General features: G+C 42.0%; 1 protein-coding gene across 2 annotated transcripts in view; it reads left to right on the top strand.

Annotated features, from left to right (window-relative positions):
• The window catches only part of PCSK5 (proprotein convertase subtilisin/kexin type 5), a 399,481-nt gene that overhangs the window by 219,437 nt on the left and 152,456 nt on the right, over window positions 1-27,588 (top strand). For both annotated transcript variants that reach the window (XM_063455029.1, XM_063455030.1), the window contains exons 13-19: window positions 9,465-9,601; window positions 14,947-15,090; window positions 17,546-17,648; window positions 18,689-18,882; window positions 20,841-20,925; window positions 23,590-23,693; window positions 24,593-24,722. In XM_063455029.1, coding sequence (XP_063311099.1) covers window positions 9,465-9,601; window positions 14,947-15,090; window positions 17,546-17,648; window positions 18,689-18,882; window positions 20,841-20,925; window positions 23,590-23,693; window positions 24,593-24,722 — 897 coding nt within the window. The remainder of the gene's footprint in view (window positions 1-9,464; window positions 9,602-14,946; window positions 15,091-17,545; window positions 17,649-18,688; window positions 18,883-20,840; window positions 20,926-23,589; window positions 23,694-24,592; window positions 24,723-27,588) is intronic.

Here is a 27,588-nt window from a genome sequence, read left to right as displayed (position 1 = left end):
AATGCCTGTAGGAGGTTGGGGACAGAGATCAGGGGCTGTTCAAGAAAGAACAGCATATCATCCGCATATGCCGCTACTCTATGTTCCACCTTACCTATGCGGACCCCCGTAATGCCCCCATCCCGTCTGACCGCCTCCAGGAATGGCTCCAGGGAGAGGGCAAACAGGAGGGGGGACAGGGGACATCCCTGGCGAGTCCCGTTACATATGGGGAACGGTCGCGATAGGCCTCCGTTCACTCGGATCCTAGCAGTCGGTGTCGAGTACAGGGCGGAGATCCAGGTGCGCATATGTGTCCCAAAGCCGAAGTGCCTTAGTGTCTCATTCAGGTATATCCAGTCTACTCGATCAAACGCCTTTTCGGCATCTGTCGAGAGCAGTACTGTATCTCGGTCTTTGGATCTCACGTAGTGTATAACGTTTAAAGCGCGGATGGTGTCATCTCTGGCTTCTCGCCCCGGGATGAAGCCGACCTGATCTGGGTGTATTAGGTCTGGTAGGATCCTGGATAGTCTCAGGGAGAGCGCCTTTGTGAACAGCTTCAAATCTGCATTGAGCAATGAGATCGGCCTGTAGCTGGAGCAGAGTGTGGGATCTTTCCCATCTTTAGGGATCACCGTGATCGTTGCCGCTAAGGTGTCCGATGGAAAGGCTCCGCCATCACGTAAGGCATTGAGGCTCGTAAGGAGCTTGGGCAGGAGGACCTCTTGGAATGTCCGCAGGTATGTCAATGGGAGGCCGTCTGGGCCCGGTGCTCGGTGTGGTTTTGAATGTTTCAGGGCTGCTGTGAGTTCCATTAAGGTCAAGGGTCCGTCCAACTCCTCCGCAAGGTCCGGTGTGAGCTTGCGCGTGACGTTTTGTGATAGGTAGTCCGACACCCTCCGGCTATGAAGTCTCGCTGCATCTCCTGTTCGGGCCTGCGACTGGTGGTAGAGGTCCTTGTAGTATTCCCTAAAGGCTTCCATAATCCCCTCAGGCAACCTCGCGGGTCGTCCCTGCGGGTTGTGGATTTTGAGTATGTGCTGTGTTCTCCTCTTTTCTCGGAGCATTTTCGCTAAAAGCTTGCCGCTCTTATTGGAATGCTCGTAGAAGAATCTCGCGGACTTCCGCAGGGTGTGTAACAGGCCTTGAGACAGGTGATCGGCCAGTGCCCTGCGGGCCTCCGTGAGTTGTAAGTACACATTGTCATCCGCAGATGATTTGTGGGAGTCTTCTAGGCCGGCTATTTTTTGGGTGAGATCGGAGATGATTTTGTTTCTGTTTTTCTGTCGTTGTGAACCCAGGGCTATGAAGTGGCCTCTGATGACACACTTATGCGCCTCCCATAGCGTCAGGGGGGACATGTCCTCCGTGGCGTTTGTGTCGAAATAGTCGGTGAGGGCCCGGCAGGTTGAGATCCGAGCTTCCAAGTCATCCAGTAAGGTCTCATTAAGTTTCCAGTGACGTTCCGCGGGTCTAAACAGCGGGGATTTCATCCGGATTTGGATGGGAGCATGGTCGGATTGCTGCATGATTCCAATTTTCGCTTCCTGGAGGTGGGTCAGCCGTTCTTGGGGCAAAAATACATAATCAATTCTGCTATAGCGCTTGTGGACCGCCGAGTAGTAAGAGAAGTCTTTGTCTTCTGGGTGTGCGACCCTCCAGCAGTCTTGGAGCCCTGCTTTGGTTAAGGAGTGTCTCATGGAGCGCAGGCAGTGATCTGGGATCGCGCTTGTGCCGGTTGAAGAGTCTACGTTTGGATCTAGCGGGGCGTTGAGATCCCCAGCCATGACCAGCAGGCCCTCCCGGAATCTCTCAAGTTTGGTCAGGGTTTTAGCCAGGAAGACGTGCTGCTTGCGGTTAGGGCTGTATACACATGCGAAAGTATAAGGGATGTCAGCAATGGTACCCTTTAGGAAGATATATCGACCATCTGGGTCCTTGCATGTATCCGTGAGATTGAACGGTATCGTGTGCGCGAATAGTATCGCCACCCCTGTCTTCCGTGCGTCTGGGTGATTTGCAAAGTAGCCTTGCGGAAAGCGCCTATTTGACAGAGTTGGCGCATCTCTCTCTCTGAAGTGCGTCTCCTGCAGGAACGCAACGGACACTCTCTCAGCCCAGAGCCTACTCAGGAGCTGCGCACGCTTCTCGGGTATGTTGAGCCCGCGGACATTGTGCGACCACAGTGTAAGCTGCGCCGGTCGAAACTGTGCCATGCCCGGTGGGTACAGGGTCCTAACTCAGGGGTGGCCCGGCTTCGGGGAGTGGGTGGGGGGAAGAAGGGGGGTTGTCGGGGAAATGTGTACGTCTGGGGTTGGGTAGTCCGTGGGCGTAGTCAGAGCAATGTCGAACCTCGGTCAGTTGGGTTGTTCGGGGGCCGTCTGTGGGTCGTCCCTCTGAACTCTGGCCGGTATTTACAAAGTAGGTCAGTTGCGTGGGGTGCGCGGAAGGCTCCCTGCAGGGTATGTCGTCCCTCTGTGTAGGTTGTGTAGTTCGCCGTCTCCGTCGGCTCCCTCCTCGCCGGTAGTGGCAGCTGTGGGGTAGTGTATGTCTGTCAAGTGGGCCCTCCCGTCTCGGGCCGTGCGGGAAGCAGTCGCCCCCCCCCCGGTCTCAGTCCGCCTAAGGCGCGGAGTTCTGCGGCCCTCACCTCTGTGGGGTCACCCGACTCAACTGGAACAGTTCACGTCAGTCTCAGCGTCTCTCTAAGTCTACCGTCAGCAGATAGTGTGTCAGTTCTCTGTCCCACTCCCTCCCCCTCGGGCCCGTGCAGGGACATGGCCAGTGGAGGCCCTAATTCTCTCTGCTTCCTTCTATGAGGTGTGTTGTATGGGGGGCCCTTAACGTATATGGCCGAGGAGACTGATCGTTCGGCAGATAAGCGACTCCTATAGTGAGCCGCAGAAACAGTTTATGTACATATGATAAACATGGCAAGGTACGGTGTTTGCCTGAGAGATAGACACCTCCTATCCTGTGCATGAGAGACAATTTATATACAGATTATGCAAATTGCTAGATAAGACGGTAACGTGAGAGTTTACTATCCCTATTCTGCGCTACATAAACCGTATATGTACCGAATATGGATATCGGTAAGTAAGGTGATAACATGAGAAATATACAATTCCTATACCGTGTAACAGAAACAACGAACGGACAAAGTATGCATATTTCTAGGTAAAATGATAACAGGGGGAATAAACCGCTCTTGTTCGGTGCTATGGTAGCAGATAGGGAACATGTTGGTTACCGTGCTAAGTAAGATGATGGTTTAACGGATTAAATAAACACCTCCTATCCTGTGCATGAGAGACCATTTATATACAGATTATGCAAGTTGCTAGGTAATACGGTAACATGAGAGCTAACAGTTCCTATTCTGCGCAACATAAACAGTGTATGAGCCGAATCTGGGTCTCTGTAAGTAAGGTGATAGCATGAGATATATACAGTTCCTTTACCATGTAACTGAAACAACGTATGGGCAAAGCATGCATATTTCTAGGTAGAATGATATCAGGGGAGATAAACCGACCTTGGTCGGTGCCAAGTTGGCCGCTAGGGAACATGGTAGTCACCGTGCAAGGTAAGATGTTGGCTTAGCGGATGAATCGCACCGTTCAGGTGCAACATGAACACCACAGGCATACATTATACATAATCTTTCCATAAGTCCCCCAGAGACGCAGTCACCCCGCTCCTCGTCCAGACCAGCCACCGTATGCTGTTGGTAGGCGACATAGCCTGGGTTTTGGGTCTTCGGTGCAGGGTGGGTGCGTGTCGTTCCACCCACTAACCTCCCTCCCCGTCTGCCACTCTCTCCTCCCGGACCCCACGTGGTCCCTATGGCGCCTATTCCTTATACAACGACAGGTAGGATATTCAAACCTCTATGTGAGCCCGTGGACCTGTCGTCCTCTCTCGGGGGAGACCTAAGGTCTTGTGTCCAACAGCACTTTATATATACGTGGAATTGTCCGGGAACCGTCTCATAAACAGCAGTCCTCAGGGGTATCTCAGCCCCACACCCCGTCCCCCGCCCAAACCTCTCTCTCTTCCCGGGGGTGGAGATACGATCTGTGGTGGGTGATTCCGGGGATGTCTGGCTTGTGTTGCTAATACCCCCCCTGTGCCCCCTCCCAAATCATCTAATGGAACCCACGGGCCTACGGGGTAGCAGTGGTTTGGTGTGGTGAGGGGGGTGGTACATACCCTGGCGGGATTGTCTCAGTGTCCTTCGGCCGCCATACGTCCTGTGGGTTCCTGGTGAGGTGTGGATCACCTGGGTCCCTCTCAGGAATCATCCGTGGAGTGTCAGGAGTAGAAACAAAGGTGGAAAAAAAGGGGGGGGGGGGGGGGGGGGAGATAGAACACCGCTTGGGTGTTCAGCCGAGCGGGGCTTCTGTGCCTCCGGGGGGGGGGTCTCGTTACTTTTACTCCTCAGGGGCCACTGGGCCTCCTCTGCGTTGGTTCGGCCTTGAAGTTGCACCTTCACGTAGGATGTCAGCCGGAGCATTCGGGCCGGTGGTTCTGGCCGGAGGGAAGTCCAAGATCCAGTTTGCCACGTGTACGTCGGGCAGATCAAGGGCCCGTAGGAAGCGAGGGATCTCGTTCGGCCATCTCAAGGTATGCCAGCGGTTTCCCGCCCGGGCCTGCAGACTGAACGGGAATCCCCATTTGTATGGGATCCTCTTCTCCTGCAGAATAGAGGTGATTGGTTTCAGGGCTCGCCTAGCATCTAAGGTGAGGGTGGATAGGTCGTGGAACAGCGTTATCTGTGATTCTTGGTAGCGAAGTGAGCGTTGGGTCCGAGCCGCTCTCATGATTGCCTCCTTCAGTTGGAATGATCGGAGGCAGCAAATTAGGTCTCTAGGCTGGCCGTCGGGGCGCGGAGCTCTGAGCGCCCGATGGGCTCTTTCAATGCCAAAGTCCGGTGGTGCTTCAGCTTCGAGGATTTGGGTAAAGAGGCCCTCCAGCAGTTCCTTGGGTGTTTCATCGTCCGACTCCGGGGCTCCCCTGACTCGGATATTACAGCGCCGGCTCCTGTTTTCCAGGTCTTCAACCTGGCGCCTCAGATCCAGCAAGATGTTGCCCTGCCTCGTGGCCGCTAGTTCTGCCGTACGTTGATGTTGTGAGGCTTGCAACTGGTGTACTTCCAGGTTGTCTACTCTTTGTTCCAGAAGAGTAAGGTCTTGCCTGACCGCTGCAACTTCTTCCCGGATGGCGGTTCGGAGTTCGGCCACAAGGTCCGACTTGTCCCTGCGTGTCAGCATATTGGCTGCTATCTCGGCCAGGTCAGCGGAGAGCTTAGTCATGGCGTCTCCAGGGGGTCCTCGGGTAGGGGATCCTCGTGGGGAGCCCGCGTAGCTACTCGAGCTCGGGGATGTGGGCGCCATTTTGCCGGTGCCGCATGGCACGGTCCGCGGAATCGGTGAGGACAGGTACTCGTCCATCGGACCCGCGGGAGGTCCCGTGGAAGGGTTTGCCGGACCGGGAGTGGCCCCACGCTTGGTTCTCCCCATCAATATAGGGGGATATTAGGCTTAGATTCGGTGCTTCGGCGGATCGGGGCCTAGGAGCTCAGCGTGTCTGCGTCCTACTTCATGCTCAGCCGAGCCACGCCCCCATCATATTCATTTTTATTCCAGGTTGTAATACTTAATAATAAATAAACATTGTAAACTCCCATGGTGGGTGGTAAATGCTAGAGCAGGTCTCTGTTACACACATTGCACTGTGTACTCACATTATTTAACTTTATTTTGTATTTTTTTTCACTATTCCAGTCAGTCTGGAGTTTCAGCAGAGAGCATTTGTAAAGCTGCTAATTGGTCATCCCTAAAAACCTTTGTCCTTTGCTTGATAAAAGCCTCTGTGTAGGCCGAAATGTTACACTTTTTGTTCCAATAAACAAAATAAACATCAGCCCACCTCCCTCACACCATTAGCCCCCTCCCTCACACCATCAGCCCCCTTCCTCACACCCTTAGCCCCCTCTCCCTCTCACATCACCCTCCCTCCATCACACATCACCCCCACTCACACCATCACCCCCTCTCCCTCTCACATCACCCCCTCTCCCTCTCACATCACCCCCCTTCCTCTCATCATCACCCCCTTCCTCTCATCACCCCCTTCCTCTCATCACCCCCTCCTCTCATCATCACCCCCTCTCCATCTCACATCACCCCCTCTCACATCACCCCCCTCTCCATCTCACATGACCCCACTCTCCATCTCACATCACCCCCTCTTCCTCTCACATCACCCCCTCATCACCCCCTCACCATCACCCCTCCCTCTCACATCAACCCCCTCCCTCTCACCATCACCCCCTCCCTCTCACCATCACCCCCTCCCTCTCATCATTACCCTCTCCCTCTCATCATTACCCCTTCCCTTTCATCATCAACCCCCTCCCTCTCATCATCACCCCCCTTCCTCACTCCATTATCCACTACACACACACTGCATCCACTATACACACACACTGCATCCACTATACACACACACTGCATCCACTATACACACACACTGCATTCACTATACAAATACACTATACAAACACACACAGACACACACTTATACATGTGTGTCTGTATATCTGTATGTGTGTTGGTATATGTGTATCTGTTTGTGTGTCTGTGTTTGTATCAGTGTCTCCTAATGTGTGTCTGTATGTGTGTGTCTCTCTCTGTATGTGTGCCTCTCTCTGTGTGTCTAAGTGTGTGTGTGGCAGTGTTTGTCTGTATCTGTGTGTGACTGTGTTTCTCTGTAACTGCAACCCTCTGTAACAACCCTGCATCCAAATGTCAACACTACAAAAAAACACACCACCATATTGAAAAAAACACACTACAGAAAAATGCACGCCTGCATTCAAATGCCAATACATGCAAACACACGCGTACAGTCACTCACACATACTCCATACAAAAACATGCTTACATTCAAACACACAAACACTGCTAAATGTATAAAAAAATAAAAATACAAACCCTGCTCGGTGCTAAATATATTGAATTTATGTAATTCCTGTACTTAATTTGGAAATTTAATTTTCTCTGGAAGCACATGTTCATTAGACTTGTACGTGAAAAAAACTTTGGTTTAGCAAATCAATTCTTCTGAAATGTTTTTTTTTTAAATTGTTCAGATGGTTGAAATTCATCCATGTGGCGTTTATTCGCTGAAACAGAGCTGGCAATCTCAGCATTGAACTTATGTAATGTAAAAACATGCAGACGTGCATGCTGCCCTGCAGGGTGAATATTTCTTTAAATAGCAATATACTCGAACATTCCCTATATGGATTTCAGTTACTGCCCCAATCAAGGGCAGTAAAAAGGCTGGTGATTACCTGAAAACTGCCCATTTGTTTATAGTGAAAGCTGTAATTGAGAATGGCTAGGTTTTCTTAGCATCCCTCTGCAAATTCTAGGCGGTTTGTGCGAGCCCCTGTGGAGAACAGCTGTTCAAAGGAATAAAAACAAGATTATCCAATAACTACAGGTGCAAATCAAAACGTTGCCTTAATAATCTGCTAAGCCTTCTCTCTTATTAGCCCAGTGTGTAAGAAGACCACTTGGCATGGCAAGGCACTCATTTTGTGCATGGAAACATCATCCTTTAGAGAGGGGAACTCTGCAGAAGGAATACCAACGAGTCTGAATGTGCCTATTATCTGACTTTTCAAATATGTTTGTGTGCATGCAGTGTGTTTGTGTTCGTGCAGTTATTAGTTCTCATAACTGAGGCTTGATTACATAGCCAGTAAACTTTAGAATGCTCTTTTAGTACCCACCTACACTCTACTTATATAGTACTAGGTATAGTCTCAGATATAGTCATTTGTTTGCTTTCTCTTATTGTATAAAATCTTAACTGAGCCGCTTTCATTTTCTGTATATTTATAAAAAACTATGGGTTTAGAATTGCCTGGAAATCAAATTTCAAAATTTGGTCCAAAATGAACAAATTAGAACATTTCTACAGGTTAATTCTGTTTTCACTTTTGCTATATGACCTTAAATTTGAAATGTACTTTGAATTCCTAAGAGTTCTTACTTTAGTGAATAACTCTACAGGTGTTTGAGACCAAAACAAAATTACACCCTATCTACAATTTGGGAAAGGAGCTGTGCGGGTGATATGGGTTGCAATTGGGGGACAGGGGCTGTAGTGGAGATGTTATGGGGCTGTAGTGAGGGTATGGGGCTGTAGTGCGGGTATGGGGCTGAGAAAGGGGGGACAAGGGCTGAGAGAGGTGGGACGGGGGCTGAGGGAGGGGGAACTGGGGCAGAGAAAGGTGGGCATGGGCTGGGGGAGAGGTACAGGGGCAGAGGGGACAGGATCTGAGGAAGGGGATAGGGTCTGAGGTGGGGGGGACAGGGGTTGAGGTGGGGGGACAGAGCTGAGGAAGGGGGACAGGGATGAGGAAGAGGGACAGGGGCTGAGGAAGGGGTACAGAGACAATGTTGATGTGAAATGCTTCAGTGGGAGAGCTTCATTGCGGACTAACTAAACTTTTTCCCAATCTCATTGAACCAAGTAGAAGTATAGGTGTAGGGGGGTCTGCATGGTGAGACTGGTTTCTTGACAAAGATATTGCTAGATTTTGCAAAGGGATGAGAATATAGCTTTAAATGGAGGAGACAATAATCTTATATGGAAGGAAGGACTTAAGATAAGAAGCAAAGAAGCAGAAATACACACGTAGTGAAGCTGGAACTTTTAATGTTGAAAAATGTGATATACAAAGATCTGACCACCAGTCTTGTTGCCTGATTTCTGCTCTTAGGCTTAAAAAAGTTAGACATTACTTATATAGACTATAAAGTCAATTAAACTTCTTTTCTTCTATAAATGTTATTAGTGTTTATCAGTGTATACTCTGAATTTCCAGATATTTTAAATCAGTAAGAGTTTGCTGTACCACAGGGGGAATAAAATAATTAGCTTGTCAACAACTTGTCAAATTCAACCTTTTCAATACAAGAGGGGAAGAAAACACATTAGTCAACGAGACCTAATTAAAGACTATTCTATTATTATTAATAATAAATAACTCCCTCACAGATGAAGAATGGTTAGTTTTATTTTGGCTTCTCCGTTGTTGATAAAGTGCATGTAGGTATTTTGTACCCAATTAGTGCTCCTACTACATTTTTTTTATTCCTTATTTATTTTACTTTGTATCTGTACTCTATATGCATGTAGATATATATATATATATATATATATATATATATATATATATATTTGGTTTCGATGGGATATAATAAAACTATTGATGATGAAGAAAAGACCCTTCTTTGCCTAAGAATAGATTGGCAGTTAGTAACACAGAAACCAAAGGTCATGTTCCAGTTTTTGTGAAAACAAAATACAAAACAAAAAGTGTAGTAATTCTTTTGTGCATTTAGAGATTAAATTAGTTAATGCCCGGTAGCTATAATGTATTTGTTCTGCTCATTTTCTAGATTGTTTGACCATTCCATGGAAGGATTTAAGAACTGGGAGTTTATGACTACTCATTGCTGGGGAGAGAAGGCCTCAGGAGATTGGATTCTGGAGATTTATGACACCCCATCTCAGCTGAGGAACTTCAAAACACCAGGTGAGCTTTCAGAATTCGTATATATGATATCTAAAGTCTTTTTAAAAATATTTAAAGAAAGAAAAAATATATATATAAGCCATAGTAACAATTAAAAAAAAATACATCAAATGAAAAATTAATTTGGTAAAATATGATGTTTACCTTTTACTTTAAAGTTCTGATGAGCTAAAAACCATACAAACAAAAGTGATGCAGATAGAAGAAATTTAGTGCTTCGGGGTATCTCAGTCTGAGAATCATTTACAGACTGGATATAGCTTGCAGTCCATGGTTGGACAATTGTGAAATTTGCTCTAGGCTACATTAGACAGCTATGACATTAGGCAAGATGGGTAACATACATGTCAAATTTAGTACTCTCATTGAAGAAATATTCAGCACTCATAATATGTAAACTGCATTCCAAAAGGGGTGTAATCATTCACTTTTTTTTATTAACACTGTCATAAATGTGTTGCTTGCTATTTTGTGTAATGTTAGGGAGCCACTATTATTGTCTATAGATACCTTATTGTCTGCAACTAATCTTTCCATAAACAAAAAAGCATCAGCTCAAAAGTTAATGTTATTCAGGCTCATCCGCAGTCCAGATTGGCATGTCTCAGTTCGTTTCCAATGGATTTTTTTCCAATGAATAAAACATGGACTATTGGTGTGTCTTAAGGACCAGGTTCTTAACCACTGGCTCAGAGCAATAGATTCCATATCAGTGCTATATGGAGATCATTTTAGAAATGGCATAGGAGGCAAGTATACATGGCAAACAGGAACGTCCAATCCAGTTCCAACAATGAACCACCAGTGCACCTTGAAATTTATTTATTTTTTGCTTTTGGATATGAGGGTGTTATATTTTTAAATAAGGTATCCAAAATTTAAATGTAAGTCTGAGTATACTGAAATAATAATCTATAAACATTGTATGGGTAAGTTTCCAAAATACAGAAGTCTACTAGTTTTACCCAGACAGAAAATCTGCAGAATATAGTTTTTGGATAATGAGTGCTGCTTGTCCTTAAAGCCTGTTTTATTTATGTTATTTTTTTTTATTTTTTTTTTAAGTTTAAACATTAAAGGCCGTGTGCCCTCTGATGACAACAGAAACTCTTTCATATACCAAATAACAGAATGTGAAGTGAAGCTGTACGGCATAGGTTATGTGAAGTCTAATATACTACTCGTAGAAATTCCTGACCATGTAGTCTCTAACTGATACTGAATGTAACACATTTCAGGTCTGTTTTATATGTAGACAACCTTTAATTCAACTGGGAAAGATTTTATCTGGAAATAAAATATTTGCGAGCAGCATTTGGAGCCTTAAGTTAAAAACTGTTTTTGGTTTGTATATGTTCAGTTTGGATAACCTCTGCCCTTTTAAAATGAGGTGATATGAAAGTTAGTGTTTTCTTAATAAACTGTGGTATTTAGCTGCTGTTTCAGCTTGTTGTCATTTGATCGTGGTAAGATAAGCAATGCCTAATTAGCAAATGTACCACTAAAAATGCACAGTGCTCCCCGTGTTACCACAGACTGTAGACTGAACTAGATTCTAGCTTCACTGAGAGGAAGTGTTTTGATAAATAGCAGTCCTTATTTTAAAGTTCTTCCTAAACATGCAGCCTGCTTCTACTATGGCTTAATGGCTTACACAATGTCATTGATGTCATGTTAATACGATATAACACCTACTTATGATAACAGAAAATGAAAAAGCTACAGATACAATTTTTATTTCAATTCACTTCAATGTAATGAATTTCAAAATGTATTTTTATGAACATGATAGTAAGTGTATTTACATTCAATAGTCTTATCAGTTAACTAACACATAAAAAAGTAACGAACCCCAACTGATTGTTAAAATTAGTCAAGTTTAGTGTAGTAAAGTCAGGCAAACAAACAGAATACAGGATTATTTAATTATGAGGAATAATTTACAGAGACGTCACCATCCGTAAAAAAGTGATAGTTCCTTATTCCCTCGTACAAGTAACCACTATTGAAGCAATTACTTAGGCGAGTAGCATGGCATAGGTAAATATAAAACACACAGTATTTCCTAGCCCACGGTAACGATACTCCTGTGCGCTCATGTGCTCAAGTATCTGCTAAGAAATTACATACAGCACTCATGTATGCATGGAATTAAGTTAATTTACATTGTAAACTCTGGCTTAAAAAACTCAGATTTAAAAAAAAAATTATACATGTGATATTTAACATTTTTTAGCTATCAGGTTCTGTAAATACTCAACATGTGGCTGTTCGACTATAAAAGCAAACACTTGCTGTTCAAGTTCTGATCTCTTATATGGCTGGTATTTTCATTCATCTTGCATCTACTAAGTCAATTTATTGCAACATTTATTGCTGTGCAAGGATTCTGTTAATAATATTATAACTTTTAGTTTGCTCCAGAAAGAACAGTTTCACCTTTGCTTAGCAAAGTTAATTTCTTTAGGCAACGTTATTTTATTAGAAATTAGATTAAGGGTAGTGCTGCTCCTTATTAACCTAATACGCTGAGCTTGAAGCCTTAATGTTTTGCTGAAGTTTCTCTGCCTACAAATGATTCAGTCTGACACTTTAATTTTAAGATAAAAAAAAAAAAAAAACACCATCATTGCCAGAGAGATACTTTATTGACTTTGGGATGAGAGTATGTTTTGGAGAAATACACTGTCTGACACTCTAGTTACTAATGCATCACACCTCATCTTGCTTAGCAAAGATGGATGATGGGAGATGTAGTCAAACAGATGGGCTAACTCCATGCTTATATTTTCCACAAGTTTGCTCACAAAATGATTGTCCATTAGGCAAGCTTACAAAAAAGAATCAACAGCTTGAAAATTGTTTTGGACCCTACACCATGCTACGAAGAGCTTACAATCTAATTACATCTCATATATAAAGAAAAAAGAAGGCACATAAAAATATATATATATATAAACTAAAGTGTTATGACCAGCTATATGCAAAGCGATAAGAGAATCACAGTGTTGAAGAATTAATGCATGAACGTAATGGACCGGTGTAGGTGTGCACAACCTCTGTCTCCCAGGCCACTAATGGACCACGAATGCAAGACCACTGGCTTACTGAGGAGGCCAGTTTGATTCGATTTTACAGGGCTGACCAGTAGAACTACTGCTCTGCTCATGATTAACATGCCCTGTCCATTGGCACAGTGTGCACTACATAATCACGCAAGAAGGAGATATTCAGAGAATCCAAGAAGAGATTCTGAGAGACTCTTAGAAGTTCCTCCTTATGCAGTCATGTAGTGCAAGCCATGTCAGTGGTGAGAAAGAAATGGGTGTAACTGCTGCTGTCCAGGGCATTCATTTCAGACCATGGCTGTGAGAGAGTCTTTCTAGAAGCAGCAGGAAATGAAGTCCATACAAATCATCAGGGCAACACCCCAGAGACACAGTTGAGCAATGGATGGAGAAGTGAGATTGGTTAGCATAAGAAACTTACTGGATTCTGATGCCTGCCTAACACTGGCTGGAAGTGTATTTGTGCATAGAATCAGTGTCTATGAAGCACAACCAGGACATTGACATCCCTTGATGAAGAATTTCAGTCATCATCTGCCCCTCCCCCCACCTTCTACCAATTTTGCGCACCCCTAGAGTTTTCAGTCTCCAATGGAACATCACAATGGTTACCTTAAGAGACAACTTTAGTGAAAAACATGCAATATTTTACATGACACTGAGGCCTTTTCAAGCTTGTGCCTCCAAAAAAGCTGCTGCTGAAAGTAACCCTTGTGCTTTGTCCTGTTTCTTAAAAATAAATGGTTATGCAAATGATCAGCATCAAATTTACATCAAGGTGAATGGTTAGAGTTAGGACCCACCTAAGAGGTCTGCCTTGACGTGGTAGGTGGGCATACCTTCTCATGGCATTTGTCAGATCCCGCAGGCGGCTGCAAGGGGAGGCTGCAGTCCGCTCGCGGCACTCACCCTCCAGCCGTCCGCGGGTCCTTTCCCGGCATACGCTCGCTGGGCGGCATCCTCCCAGCCTTGGATGCCGCCCACGTCCTCCTCTCCATCCCCCAGCGGCAGCATGCATGACGCTGAACGCTGGGGGACCGCCCACTCTTATACACGCCGCGGTCAGCCACCTGACCCGGCGTTAAAGACACAGTACGACAATCACGGTGGGAGACATAGATATCTCCTACGTGTGATTGTTAATTCTGATTGGAAATTATCCAATCAGAATTAACCACAGGGTTTAAAAAATTACCTTTCCTGTTCCTCCCTGCCCTGTTGTGGTCTTTGCTTGCTAGTATTGATACTGAACTTGTGTTTTCTGGTTACGTACTCTCTGGCTTGTTAAACTGACTTTGTGATTTTCTCCTACCCTTTGACCTCGGCTTGTTTCTCGTTATCCTGTCTTCTGGTTCCCCTTACTCAGCTTGTCTCCTGACTATTCTGTGTGTGCTTAGCCCGGCCACTCTAAGGTCCGGTACTGCACCTTTTCTGTGTGTGTGTTAGCGTGTTGGGTTCCCCCAATCGTGACAGCATTGGAGGTAACTAAAAACCTCCATTTGTTTAAATATACATAGGGATTTGGGAAAAAGCGCAAGTAACTTTTTCTTTTTATTTGGTTTTTACTGTATGTATTTGAGCTGATGTGTACTATGGCTGTTGCTGCCGCTCCAGGAGTAATGGGAGTTTGAGTGCTGGACTTTTTTTTATCTTATTTTTTATTTACATCTCTGTCTGTAGGCATAGTATTCTAGAGCTGTTTCTTGTAGACCTACCACCCCAACAAAAAATATTCTGCTAAAGTAAATTTTGAGCATTTATGACCTTGACATTTCAGCTTTAAAACTATCTTAAAACATATTAAAGTCACATGTATATGAAATAGTAATTTAGAGTTTTAGTGTGGGTTACACTTATGTGTAGTATTAGGGTGGAAATTTAAGAATAGGGAACATGGGCTGATTGGCAGAGAAGTTAAACCTAGAATTGAGACAAAATGAATTTGTTTATATATAGTTTAGCAGGGTACTATATGGCTTGCAGATGTTCTGTGGATGTAGTGAATGTTCTAATATTCAGGGGAGTGTGGGGGGTTGTATTTTAATAAGTACATTTATTTTACAGAACATTCATTTTAATTACTGTCTAGACTACTCCATATTTATAGATGTTGTATAGTACAGTGAACCCTGTATTATGTGAAAATTAGGCTTTTGATGGGTTTTGAATACATTATAATAAACTATAGAGTGTGACAACATCCTTATCTCATGTTAATGCATCCATAGTTAAGAACAAATCCTGAATATGTTTTCTGTTCCTTGTTCCTTTTTATAGGGAAATTGAAAGAATGGTCATTGGTTCTGTATGGTACATCTACTCAGCCATACTCCCCTAGGAATGATGTCCCTAAAGTAGAGAGAGTACGTTCTAGCCCTTTGGAGGAACCCTCGGAAGACTACAGTATGGATGAATACTCAGGTGAGACAAGAGTTAGTTGAAGACATCTTGCTTTTTCTAATTTAAAGGCTGCTTTTACTTTTTTTTTTTTTTCGATTGGTAAGAGACACGGGAATATGGATAGAGTGTTATATTCCCAGCATCTCTATCTGAACTGTACTAGCTTCTTCTGCTCTTGGCCGAGATTCAACCCTGAGACTGAGACGGAAAGCAGAATGGAGAAAGGACAGTTTCAGCGCTCCACATCCCCCCTCCACCTACAAGGCCTATCATATGGGGCTCAAGCCCTCAATGTGCCTGATAAATTACTCGGCCAGCATATTTCTCTCTCTGTACTTAACCACCAGGGCTCTGTTTGAGCAGTGCATTAACTATGTACTTTGGGGGCATGCTAGATTAATTGTTTCACATTTCCTAAATAACAGAGATTATCACACCAGATGCCCACAATAATGCAGTGCTAGTTCAGTTAAAAACAAAAATTTTCTCCTCTTCCCTACATTTTATTTGCTCTTATTTGGAGCAGAATTACACAAGACATCATACAGTGATATTTTATTTAAAGCAATATTTCACTGATCTCATTTTATGTCCTTTCTCACGATTCTCACAAATTTATACTGTGGAACTATTGTGCGTGTGCATGTGTGTGTGTATATATGTCAGTGTTCTCCTGTGTAAGTGTGTGTGTGTCTGTGTCTGCGCACACATCTGTGTTTCAGGATGTGCATCTGTGTATGTGCATCTGTGTGTCAGAGTGTTTGTGTGTGTGAATATGTCGGTGTATGTGTGTGTTAAGGTGTGTGTGTGTCAGTTTGTGTGTATGTGTATCTGTGTGTGTGTATGTGTCGGTCTCTATATATGTATTTGTGTCTGTGTATATATATGTATCTGTGTGTTAATGTGCATGTATGTATGTGTGTATGTATGTATCTATGTGGTAGTGTATGTGCATACATCCAAGCAGTCAAACACCAGCACAACATACAAACACACTTCTGCAATCTAACACAAATATTATATACAAACACACCCCTGCATTTAAACTCCAAAAAGATATACAAACACACCCCCTTCACTCAAACACAAATGTACACCTGCATTTAAAAGTGAGCATTACATTCAAACACATCCCTGCAATCAAACACAAACACAACTTAGAAATTTTGACTTGGGGCGCCTTTAAAAAATATTGAAATATTAAGGGTGCCTTGAACTTATAAATTTTAGGAACCTAAAGTTTATAACTTGATGATAGTTTCCTATGGGAAAGAATTGGATTGTCTGACATCAACAATTCTGATGTCAGTCAAGGAGGCGGATTGGGGGCAGGGCCAGCACATTTTTGTCCCAGACCCCATAGTGTTCCTTTAAATATTTTTTTTAATTTAAATTCCCTGTTCACCAGTCTAATCACTTTATATCTGGAATCTAAAGAGGAACAGTAAACTCTAGCTCACAGCAGAGAACAGAATGTTGTCCATTTATTAACATTCCCTAACAGTCGCCATGCAGACAGGTAGAAATGAGAAAGATGACTTTATATGGTTTATCTTTAGGCAGCAGCCTCTAAATTGGTGACGTGTGTTGAATTATATTCAATCCAAAAGTATGTACACACAGGTGTAAGTTAAAAACCAAAATACTAAATTTAAATTTAACATATCTGCTTTGGATAAAATTGTGAAGTGGAGAATTTTTCAGCTTGGATTTAAGCATTTTGAAATCATTTTGTCAGCTTGCTACACTTCACTGATTAGAAAATAAATATTTGTGAAAATCACAAAGTTTGATGGCATAAGGACAGGTGCATACACATCGATATATGTTGGTGTTTAAATGATTCATATATTCAAATACAGACTCCATATCTGTGGTGAAGACTAGCATTGCTGTGTGATATAATTATTTATGGAGAACAATGTGAACTAATTCCTAGTCTGGCATTTCTAGCTGTAAGATGGGAAGTGAATATAGAAAATATTTCCCCCCCAAAAAAATCTTCTATTAAAGAACTCAGAGCCTAATGATAGGGGCCGTGGTATGCGTTGACACTGCATAATGTGATGTGAATAATTCAATTAGATAGATTTTTTTTTTTTGAAGAATGATCAATGCAAGGATAATTTTTCATCAGGCTTTTGATTATGTTGACTATTTCTATGTTTGCAATTAGGAGTCTTATTAGACTAAATTATTTTTAATTAGTTATTATACCCTGATGGATTTTAATAACTGAATTGCTAATAAACCCTTTATCTATCTAGATTGTAAATGTTTTGAATTCCACATATATTTCCTTATATATAAAATATATATATGGTCTACTCTGCCTTTTTTTCGCCATCAATCTACATAGTCATTTTTATTTTTCTATGACATCTTAGAGTATAGGGCCAAACACAGTAACTTGTTTTTGTATAGTTTTATGTATCCAAGGAATTTATCAAATTTGTTTTATCTTGAACTCTATAAGGTCCATGTGATGCAGAGTGCAGTGAAGTTGGTTGTGATGGACCCGGACCAGACCATTGCAGTGACTGCCTACACTTTTATTATAAAGCAAAAAATAACACAAGGTGAGAAGTGCCACCAGCTGATATGACACAGTAAAACATAAATGGAAATTGACGTTGAGTTTGATGGCTTAAGTTACATTGGTGGTTGCATTGGGTGCACGTAAACTATTGCATAGCTCAGCAGAACTTTTACAGGTTAATTCAAGTTCAAATGGCCCTGTACTGAATGGGGCAAAACCATTCAGTACTGTACAGGACCATTCCGAATGCAAAATCCAGATATTGTTCACACTATTTAACAGTGAACAAGCTTGAATTTGGTCCAGACACCAAATGTATCTGGCCTGTTCTACAAATTCGCTCAGGCTGACTGAAATCTGACCAGAATAAGCTTTAATAAATTTGAGCATTGCTTTTCTGGCCAGAATTCAGACATTTTCACTGGATTTTGTCCACCCACATAAAATCCATTGTTTCGTGAATTGCCCTCTTAATGTACAAGAAGATAATTATTCTGTTTTAGTGCATGTCAATTTCACATGAGGGTCTTTAATCAGCGATACATTTTAGGGTTGTTTTGTGTGAGTGTCATAGAATGGATGTTGTTTGGGAGCTTTGGAGACAGAAAGTTTGGTAAGCATTTGACAGTCTGTACTTGGAGTGGGCAGTGGTAAATGGTAAGACTGTGTGTATGATGGTTTGCATTATTTTCCAGAATGTTGGGAATTATGTAACATATGTAAGGGATTGAGGCACCTCAGGTACAAAGGCCTAGAGCAGATAATTAGTCAGAATTCCTTTAAAATTAAAGGTGTTACTGGGTATTGGTTAGATCACACTGTAGTTTACATCACCACTATTCATGTGGTATGACATACTGTTATTGCTGTTCATCAGATCAAGTCCAATAACTGATATCATATAAATAAATTCCTACCTAGAGAATTTGTTTAAATAAATACCATAGGTTGGCATGTTTGTTGCAACAATGCTTGTACATTGTCACCTTTTCTAGTTACAAAATGTACTGTATTTGATTCTGTAATCTGTAACGCGACCTGTGTTTTGCTCTGATACATCTGAAATCCCTGTACTTCCAGAATATGCGTATCAGAATGCCCCCCTGGCCACTACTTTGCAGACAAGAAGAGATGTAAGAAGTGTTTCTCAAACTGTGACGTTTGTTTCGGTGGCCGCACTGACCAGTGCACCTCTTGCAAATCTGGATATTATTTAAATGAGGAAAGCAACAGCTGCATCAGTAACTGCCCAGATGGCTTCTACCTAAATGAAAGTAAGTTCAAACACTGGTCACACATTGGAGTGTATTTAAAATTTTCCTGGGGATAGTTAGAATACTTGCTACATCTGTCTGTGCATGAATCCATTTATCAATATATTTATTCAATTGTTCCCCATAGCCAGCCTTTAGTGTGGAATCTGTGTTTGTTGAGGATAATGGCTACTGGATGGCCAGTTGTCACAGAACCCTGTCTTGGCTAAAGCACGGACATAACAGATGTTATTTAACCATTAACCTATTCTATAGCTGTTTATGTAATCAGAGCATACAAGTTGGCACATACTTAAACTACTGAGTGACAAATGATATTGCTACTCATTTTAAGCAATATAGAGTCTGTCCTCCAGAGCCTAACTTTTCAATGGGCTTTTAATGCAAAGTTATTTGAAATATGTTTGTCAGGTCAGTTCTGCATCACCTACATCAAGCTTAGTACTATGCGATCATAAAATAATCTGCCAGACTTTCTTGTAAGCAGTAGCAGTTAAGTGCCCCCCTTTATTCACACCCTCTGCATTGGGCAGTTTGGTAGATGCAGGTTTTTCTGAATCCTTATTAACTCTTAGTGATCTTATGTCTCCCTCTCCCATCATGTGCAAAGTATGAAGGGTGATCCTAGATACTCTGCCACATATATTTATATGTACCCCGGTTCCCTAAAACTAGTGTCATGGCTTATCCAGCCTGTTGTGCTAATTAGGACATTGTTCACAGAGAGCCCATAAATTCACTGTGTAAGGATGCCTAATCCACTGACAATCATTGTGTCTGAACATGCACCCTTCAGTGTAAAGTGTTAGGGGGTACATTTTACTTTTATCAACTGTCTCCTATGCAAACATATTAATTTCCATACTCTATTTACAAATGTTAAACAGATATTAATAGAACTGTCATGTTACATGATAGAATCCCTTTGTGAAATCCTGTTAGTAAAGCCCTGTCTCACAATTAGCTATCTAAATCAAGGATAGAGCGCCACTATCACAAGCTTAGTGGTAGATATAATTACCATCAGGTAGATGAGCATGAGGCACTCACATGAAAAGAAAACATCATAGTGCAAACTCCTGACGAAGTCTGACGAAAGAGACGAAACGCGTTGAGCAGACCCCGAGCCCCGAAAGGATTCCGGCATCTGGTGGAGTGAGAACTGTTCCATCCTACTGATGGTCAGTGAGGAATATCTATGGACATATAAGACTACCACGACAGACTGTTATACCTGGGAATCAGCCTATTTGAGGCCACAACGCTTGTGCACATATTGAATTTTTCAATTGTGTGAGTGTCCTATTTTATTTGTTTTATTACTTCTTGTAATTAAAGTTTGCACTATGATGTTTTCTTTTTCTTTTCATGTGAGTGCCTCATGCTTATCTACCAGATGGTAATTATATCTATCACTAAACTTGTGATAGTGGCGCCCTATCCTGTATTTGAACTTTGTTATTATACAGTTTTGTTTTTTTGTGCACTGGTCTTTGGAGGAATACAGGGAATGTTTCCCATTTGTAGAGGCTTGCCTGCACAACTCTTTTACCTAGTTATCTCACTATTCTAATTTTGGTTCTAAATCAAGTGCTGAACATGTCAAGATCAGGAGGTTTTTGTTTTCCTTTCCTTATGATTCACATAAGAGGGAAAAAAAGCACTGTTCACACTTTACGAAAAAAGTATTTTGCACTGTGTGCTCCAGAATAAATACACAATAAGTTCAAGAAAATATGCAAACACTCTTATATTAATATCAGACTAAAAAGTTGAGCCTTTCCTCTCCTCTGAAAGAATTTTGAGACATAATTCTGAAGCGGATAATGATAAATCCCATCAAATTGAATCATGACTATGTTTTACAGAGTGTGTTTAGGAGTATTAAAATGCTTTTGTGTACAGCTCTTTTGATTGTATAGTAAACATTCAGCATGTGCTTTCTTATACGTTTGCAGATAAGAACGTCTGTCGAACATGCAATGAGAACTGCAAGCGTTGTACTACAGAGCAGATTTGTACAGAGTGCAGACATGGCCTAAGGTATGGAAATGATTAATCACCTTACGTGCACTCATACATCAAAGGCCTATTACAAATGAATTGATCTATGCTTGGAGGTCCTGGGTGGGTTTGGTTCTCTCTTTGTGGTATAATGAAGGTATGATAAACATCTCCTTTCATACATGATGGGAAAAGCAGAGGCTGTGATACTGGGTAATAATAACCTTTTGGTCCAGGCTAATGCAGCTTGATGTCTTACAGCAGTGTGGACTTGCTGAGGGACTAGAGTTAGTGGTGGTGTTTGGCTGAGGCTATTGAAAGCTGATTTCTAAACTTCAGTATCTTGAGTTTCCTCAGCCAGGAATAGCTAGAAAAATGTACTGCTTCCATCAAACGTTTCATCAGTAGAATGTCATTTTCAGAGTTCAATGTCACATATTTTTGTCTGTATAAAGACAAAATCTTCTTGTTTTTATCTTGGTGTTACCACAGAGATTAGTTGAAAAACAGCCATGAATGCAATACACAATCGTACTACTAGCCTTAAATATGCTATGCTTCATTGTTATCATACAGAAGTACACATTCTGTGCTTTGTTGACGCTGTTTCAAGGACTTCTGATTCATGATTCCTAAATGTCTCATGCTGCAGTTTTATTCAGCTCACTCGAAACACCAACTCCCAGCATACAGACTGCACCAAGGACATTATCATTGGAATGTCTCTACATTGTCATGGATCAGAGCTGTCCATGGTGTGGCCCAGGGCTCGATGCTATACTGTCTGTACAGCTTCTGCACAAAGTCTAGGAACAGTAAACTCTAGCTCACAGCAGAGAACAGAATGTTGTCCATTTATTAACATTCCCTAACAGTCGCCATGCAGACAGGTAGAAATGAGAAAGATGACTTTATATGGTTTATCTTTAGGCAGCAGCCTCTAAATTGGTGACGTGTGTTGAATTAGATTCAATCCAAAAGTATGTACACACAGGTGTAAGTTAAAAACCAAAATACTAAATTTAAATTTAACATATCTGCTTTGGATAAAATTGTGAAGTGGAGAATTTTTCAGCTTGGATTTAAGCATTTTGAAATCATTTTGTCAGCTTGCTACACTTCACTGATTAGAAAATAAATATTTTGGAAAATCAGTAAATTCAACCCCACTACTAATAATGCAATGCAGAACATGCTGCTACTATTCTGTGTTCTAAAAGGATACGCTAAACCAGTGGTTCCCAAGCATTTTAGGTTAAGGAGCCCTTAATATTTTAATATTTTTCCAAGGCGCCCCAAGTCAAAACATTTTCTAGGTTGTATATATCTACAATGCAGCGGCATATACTGGGCCCCCTTGTTTGGCAGAAATGCTTGCTGTTCAAGCGCAGATCCAGAACCTAATCTTGGGAGGGGCACTGGTAGATTATTTAAAGAAACATGCTGGCACAATAACCACTACAGCACTTTGTAGTGGTTATGGTGCCAGTAGTGCCATAGTGTCCTCCCAGAGTAAGTTACTGTGTGTGAGGGGTGCAATATTTGTGTGTGTGAGGGGTGCAGTGTGCGTGTGTGTGAGGGGTGCAGTGTGTGTGTGTGTGGAGGAGGGGACATGTGTGTTTGGGGGCAGGTTGTATGAAGGGTACAGTGTGTTTGTGAGGGGTACAGTGTGTATGGTGGGCAAGTTGTGTTAGGGGTACAATGTGTGTGGGGCAGTGTTTGAGGGTACAGTGTGTGTGAGCGGTACAGTGTGTGTGTATGGGGGTCAGTGTGTGTGTGTGTGGGGGGGGGCAATTGTATGTATGGGTGTAATTGTGTGTATGGGGGCAGTGTGTGTGTATGGGGTGTAGTGTGTGTGTGTATGGGGGCAATTGTGTGTATGGGGTAAGGTGTTTGTGTATGGGACGGGCAGTGTGTGTGTATAGGAGGCAATTATGTGTATGGGGTAATTGTTTGTATGGGGGGTCAGTGTGTGTGTATTGGGTTAACGTGTTTGTGTATGGGGGACAGTGTGTGTGTCGGGGAGCGGTGTGTGTGTTTGGAGGGAGGTATTGTGTGGTGTGGGGTCTGTGGGGGTGGGAGGGCAAATTCATAAATATATATTTTTTAAAATAATTAAAAATTATACTATTCATATCTCCCATCCTTGCTTACCTTTGCCTGGGAGGGGGCCAGTACACGTCAAGCCCTGGTGGTCCCATTAGTGAGAGTAAACTCTAGCATCCTGAGGAGCTGCTAGAGTTCTCTCTCACAAAATTCGGAGGGTTGCTGTGGTAACCGTGGCAACACTCTGAGCTTGCGAAAGGAGAACCTGGCGGAGCTGCAAGTTAGACCTCACGCGGGTCCTCTCCCCCTCCCCTGCCGGCTGCAGCTTTACAGTTCTAGCGGGCCGGAGAGCGAGATCCAGTAGCAATACATGCCATCATTAAAAACTGATCCTGAAAGCCTATTTGCCAGTATGGAATGCCAGAAAAATTATGTTTTGCTGTAATTTAAAGAAACAGAAACACATCACATATCAGTATATCAGTTTCTCTCATTCATAGATGTCTATAGGGATTCCGTAAAAGAGGGCAAGGAAATGGACATAAAATATGAATGAGACTTCAATTCTGCTGATCCGCTAAATACCGCATGTAGCAGTAGAAATTATTTGTTGAGAGCAACTTTCTTATCAATTTCTTATTTTTCCTGTCTTCACAGTTTACAAGGATCCAAATGTGTTGTCAGCTGCGAGGATGGGAAATATTACAGCGTTCTAAAGAAAGAGTGTGAGCCATGCCACAGTTCATGTGCCACATGTACAGGTATCACATGTTGGTTATAGCCTACAGTAACATATAGCATTTCAGGATTGTTGAAGTAAAGAAACAAGTTATTTAAACAAGATATTAAATTTGAAGGAATTAATTTGCTCTGCCGAAAACAAAAATGAGGGATTTCCCTATGAAGAGATTTCCTATATTTTACCTGCTGATATCTGTTTAATGCGTATTGCATTGTCTGTCTGTTAAATGCTTTCTTTATCAAGTTTTTCCACACTTATTATGAGTTCATTTTTAACTGGCAAAATGTGCACCATAATAAAGGAAACTATGGGAAAAAACAACATCCTCATTTTTGCTGCATTAGAGGCAAAGCAATAAAAAAATTAAACAAAACAAAACACACTCCTCAAGTTCCAAGCTGAATCTCTGCTTAGTGAGTATTCCTGTGGCTGCACAAAGACCCCTACCTAAGCAGGACGAGACCTCCAGTCAGAAGCGTTTCATTGTGGTTTATTGTTTCTATTCTTATCCCATAACCACTGGACCAGCAGAGGATTATGAGATAAGTAGTTTACCCCAGAGAACAGCTGAACACATTACCATAATCTGTTTAAAGCCATACCAAAGCTATTGTCAGTTTATCCATTATTCCAATGTGTCTTACTTTCTTAGAGTATGTTGTTATAGATTTATGAAAATTGACATGCTGCTATCCAAACTTCAATCTTTAGTGCCTTTATCCTAACCCTGAAGGATAACAGTAATTGATCTATATTTCTATATGTTTTCTTCCCTATCCTTCCTACCCCTCCTTCCCATTCATTTGTTTCCCAATAGAATAAGATATGTCATAATTTAGCCCCTAGAGTATAACACATACAATCATAATGCAAAGCCAATTTTCTTTTGTTTTTTTGTTGTTTTGTTTTTTCCTTTAGGGCCTGGAATAGATAACTGTATCAACTGTACAGAGGATACTTTACTTGAAGGTGGAAGATGTGTGCAGTCATGTAGTAATGGATATTATTTGGATCAAACAAAGCCAAATGTTTATAGAACATGTAAAAAGTAGGTTGAATTGATTACAAAATGCATCGTCTTTGTTTTTTTTATTTGTAACAACAATATACAATGTTAATGTTAATGTTTTGTTGATGTTGGCTAGAAATGTTATGTACATCTAGCGCTGTCTTCAGATCCAGGTAGATGAAAGCCATAGGAGCTGTGTAAGTAGTGTATTCTCATTCAGGTGCGAATGTAAATGATGGGTTCTATGGAAGATCCCTGTGAGATTTTCAATAGGTATTTACACACATGAATCTATTGACATCATCTATTGCACAATGTCTCTATAGATAAGAAATATTCCTCCTGGTATTCGAAATTGGCTGCAAAAATTAACACAAAATCATAGATATAGGAAAAAACAAAATTACATACAGTAATATAGTATTACAGTAGTGTAAATATTTATTGCATTCACAAGATTATAATTGATAGAGGGGTATGTCCCAATACTGCACACCAATATTTTCTTCTAATCCACTTCCATATCTACCAACATTGGCAGTTCCAGAATCAGGACACTGTTGGGAGAGGAGTAAAGGAGGCAAGTCAGTGATGTATCTGTACCACTGGCTCCACCCAGAAGGGGGCATGTTCACCCATATTTCTGGAAGGTCAAGCTTGTGTGAATACACACCAGACTGCCTGCCAATCATTTTAGCCAATCCCCTGAGCACAGGACATGCAGGGAGCACTGTTTCAGTGCTCCCTGCAGGGTCCTAGTGCCCTAAACATTGCACAAGCACATCTCATGATGTACTCATGCTATGATTGTTACGGACAGTTCCCTGGTTTACCAAAAAGGAAAGATTTGCAATTAACCTAAGCTTCCTTCAGGTAGAGATACGATTCCGCTTCAGCAAGCATGTCAATCAAGTATTTGCATTTACTATCTCAAATAGTTTTTGTTTTTTAATTTAATGTTTTTATTATTCATTAAGGAAATTACATATTTTGAGAAGAAGAGATTAATACACACCCATAAGTACATATTGACACATCATTTTTCATTATAACTCTTAGATATTCACCGTTGAATTAGGATTACCCTAATATTCTCAAACTATATCATAATAGGAAAGAAAAACAATGTAAAAACCTTAACCAAATAAGACTTAAATAAAAAATAATATTGATAATATTTATGAATAATAATAATAAGAGATACAAATTCAAAAGATACTATTAATGGACACTATAGTCACCAGAACAACTACAACTTATTGTATTTGTTCTGGTGAGTATTATCATTCCCTTCAGGCATTTTGCAGTAAACACTGTCTTTTCAGAGAAAATGCAGGGTTTACATTACAAACCAGGGGAAACCGCCACTGGCCACTCCTCAGATGCCTACTTGAGGTGCTTCCTGGAGACACTGAACTTACCTCATAGAGATGCATTGATTCAATTCATTTCTATGAAAAGATGCTGATTGGCCAGGACTGTGTTTGGCTTGTGCTGGCTCTGCCCCTAATTTGCCTCCTTGACAGTCTCAGCCAACCCAATGCTTTCCTAATGATTCCATTTTGATGATGTCAGTCAAGCAGGCAAAACAAGGGCAGATTTAGCAGCAGCAGACTGAAATCACAGTAAGTGGGGGCCATGGGGGCTAGATGGTGGTTTTAACACTATAGGATCAGGGATACTTGAAAGTTACTATCTCAAATACTGATTGGATTATTTGTTAATCATTATTCAACAATTATGAGATTATTCTTACATGTTTCTTAATAACCAAATGATAGAAAAAATGTCATATGTCAGAAGACATTTCTATCTACTGCATAGTTTTGAAAGTCAATAAGAAACTTCTAAACTAACTCTGGTTGATTGTGTCTTCAGAGATCTTATTATTTTATTAACTTACTAAAAATGTTGTAACGGATCACCTGGCACCCCGACTTGGTACCTCCGTTAATGGATGCTCCTAGCACTTCCTGAGGACTCCAAGCACTCTGGCAGACACCACAATCACCGAATCCGAGAAACCTTTTAAATTCTCCCAAGCATATGAATGCTGTAGACCATTGAATAGGAACCATACGAATAGGCTTGTACTCCTAGCAGTCAACTGGAACAGCATGCAATAAATCCTTCCCCCCAATAATGAGACGACACATCACTTTGAGGGTAAAACAGGAACTCTCGACTGGCTCATCCAGCCTGGCTTTTATTACACTAATCCACATACAGGCCACACCCAGGGGGAGGCATAAAATAACCAATCACATACATGGTTCAGCCCACACATCCCCTCCCCTCAGATAACATTAAACTCAATTATCCGGTACACTTTTTCAGCCAAGTTCTGGATGTACCCCAAAACCCGGGGGTACACCTTTAAATCCAGCATCGCTGGATAGCCCTTATTCAGGGGGACAACATATCCAAAATTCAAGTAATTCGGATGAATGGTTCGTGAGATATGGGGTTCCAAAGATTTGACCGACCGCATGGGTAAAGTATCCGAAAACAGTTCCATGCATTTTGGCCCTGCGGTCGGTCACAAACAAGGGAATGAAAACAGGCGAATTGCCTGTGTTATAGAGCCTGGAGAGGGTTTGAATGAATTCCCTTGTTTATGGGGCTCTTTCTACCGAACGGCGGGTCATTCGGTAGTTTCCATACGAATTTCTGGAAGTATGGAGGTCTCAGCGGTGTTTGCCTAGTCAAGTGTCCGATTTTAGTTCCAGACACTCGACGGCAAAACACCGCTGTTCGGTAGTTTAAGATGGCCGCCGCCACGTGTTTGTTTCCCGAATGGCGGCCACCCAGAGGACAAAGAATACATTACACTGATTGCCAATTACCCGTTTGCAACATTGTTGCAAACGGTAATTGGAGGCACACTTATTCCTGGGTGGTCTGG

The sequence above is a fragment of the Pelobates fuscus genome, chromosome 5, assembly GCF_036172605.1.
Source record: "Pelobates fuscus isolate aPelFus1 chromosome 5, aPelFus1.pri, whole genome shotgun sequence".
NCBI lineage: Eukaryota > Metazoa > Chordata > Amphibia > Anura > Pelobatidae > Pelobates > Pelobates fuscus.
Note: the sequence above shows the minus strand (reverse complement) of the source record. Positions and strands in the feature narration are given on the sequence as shown.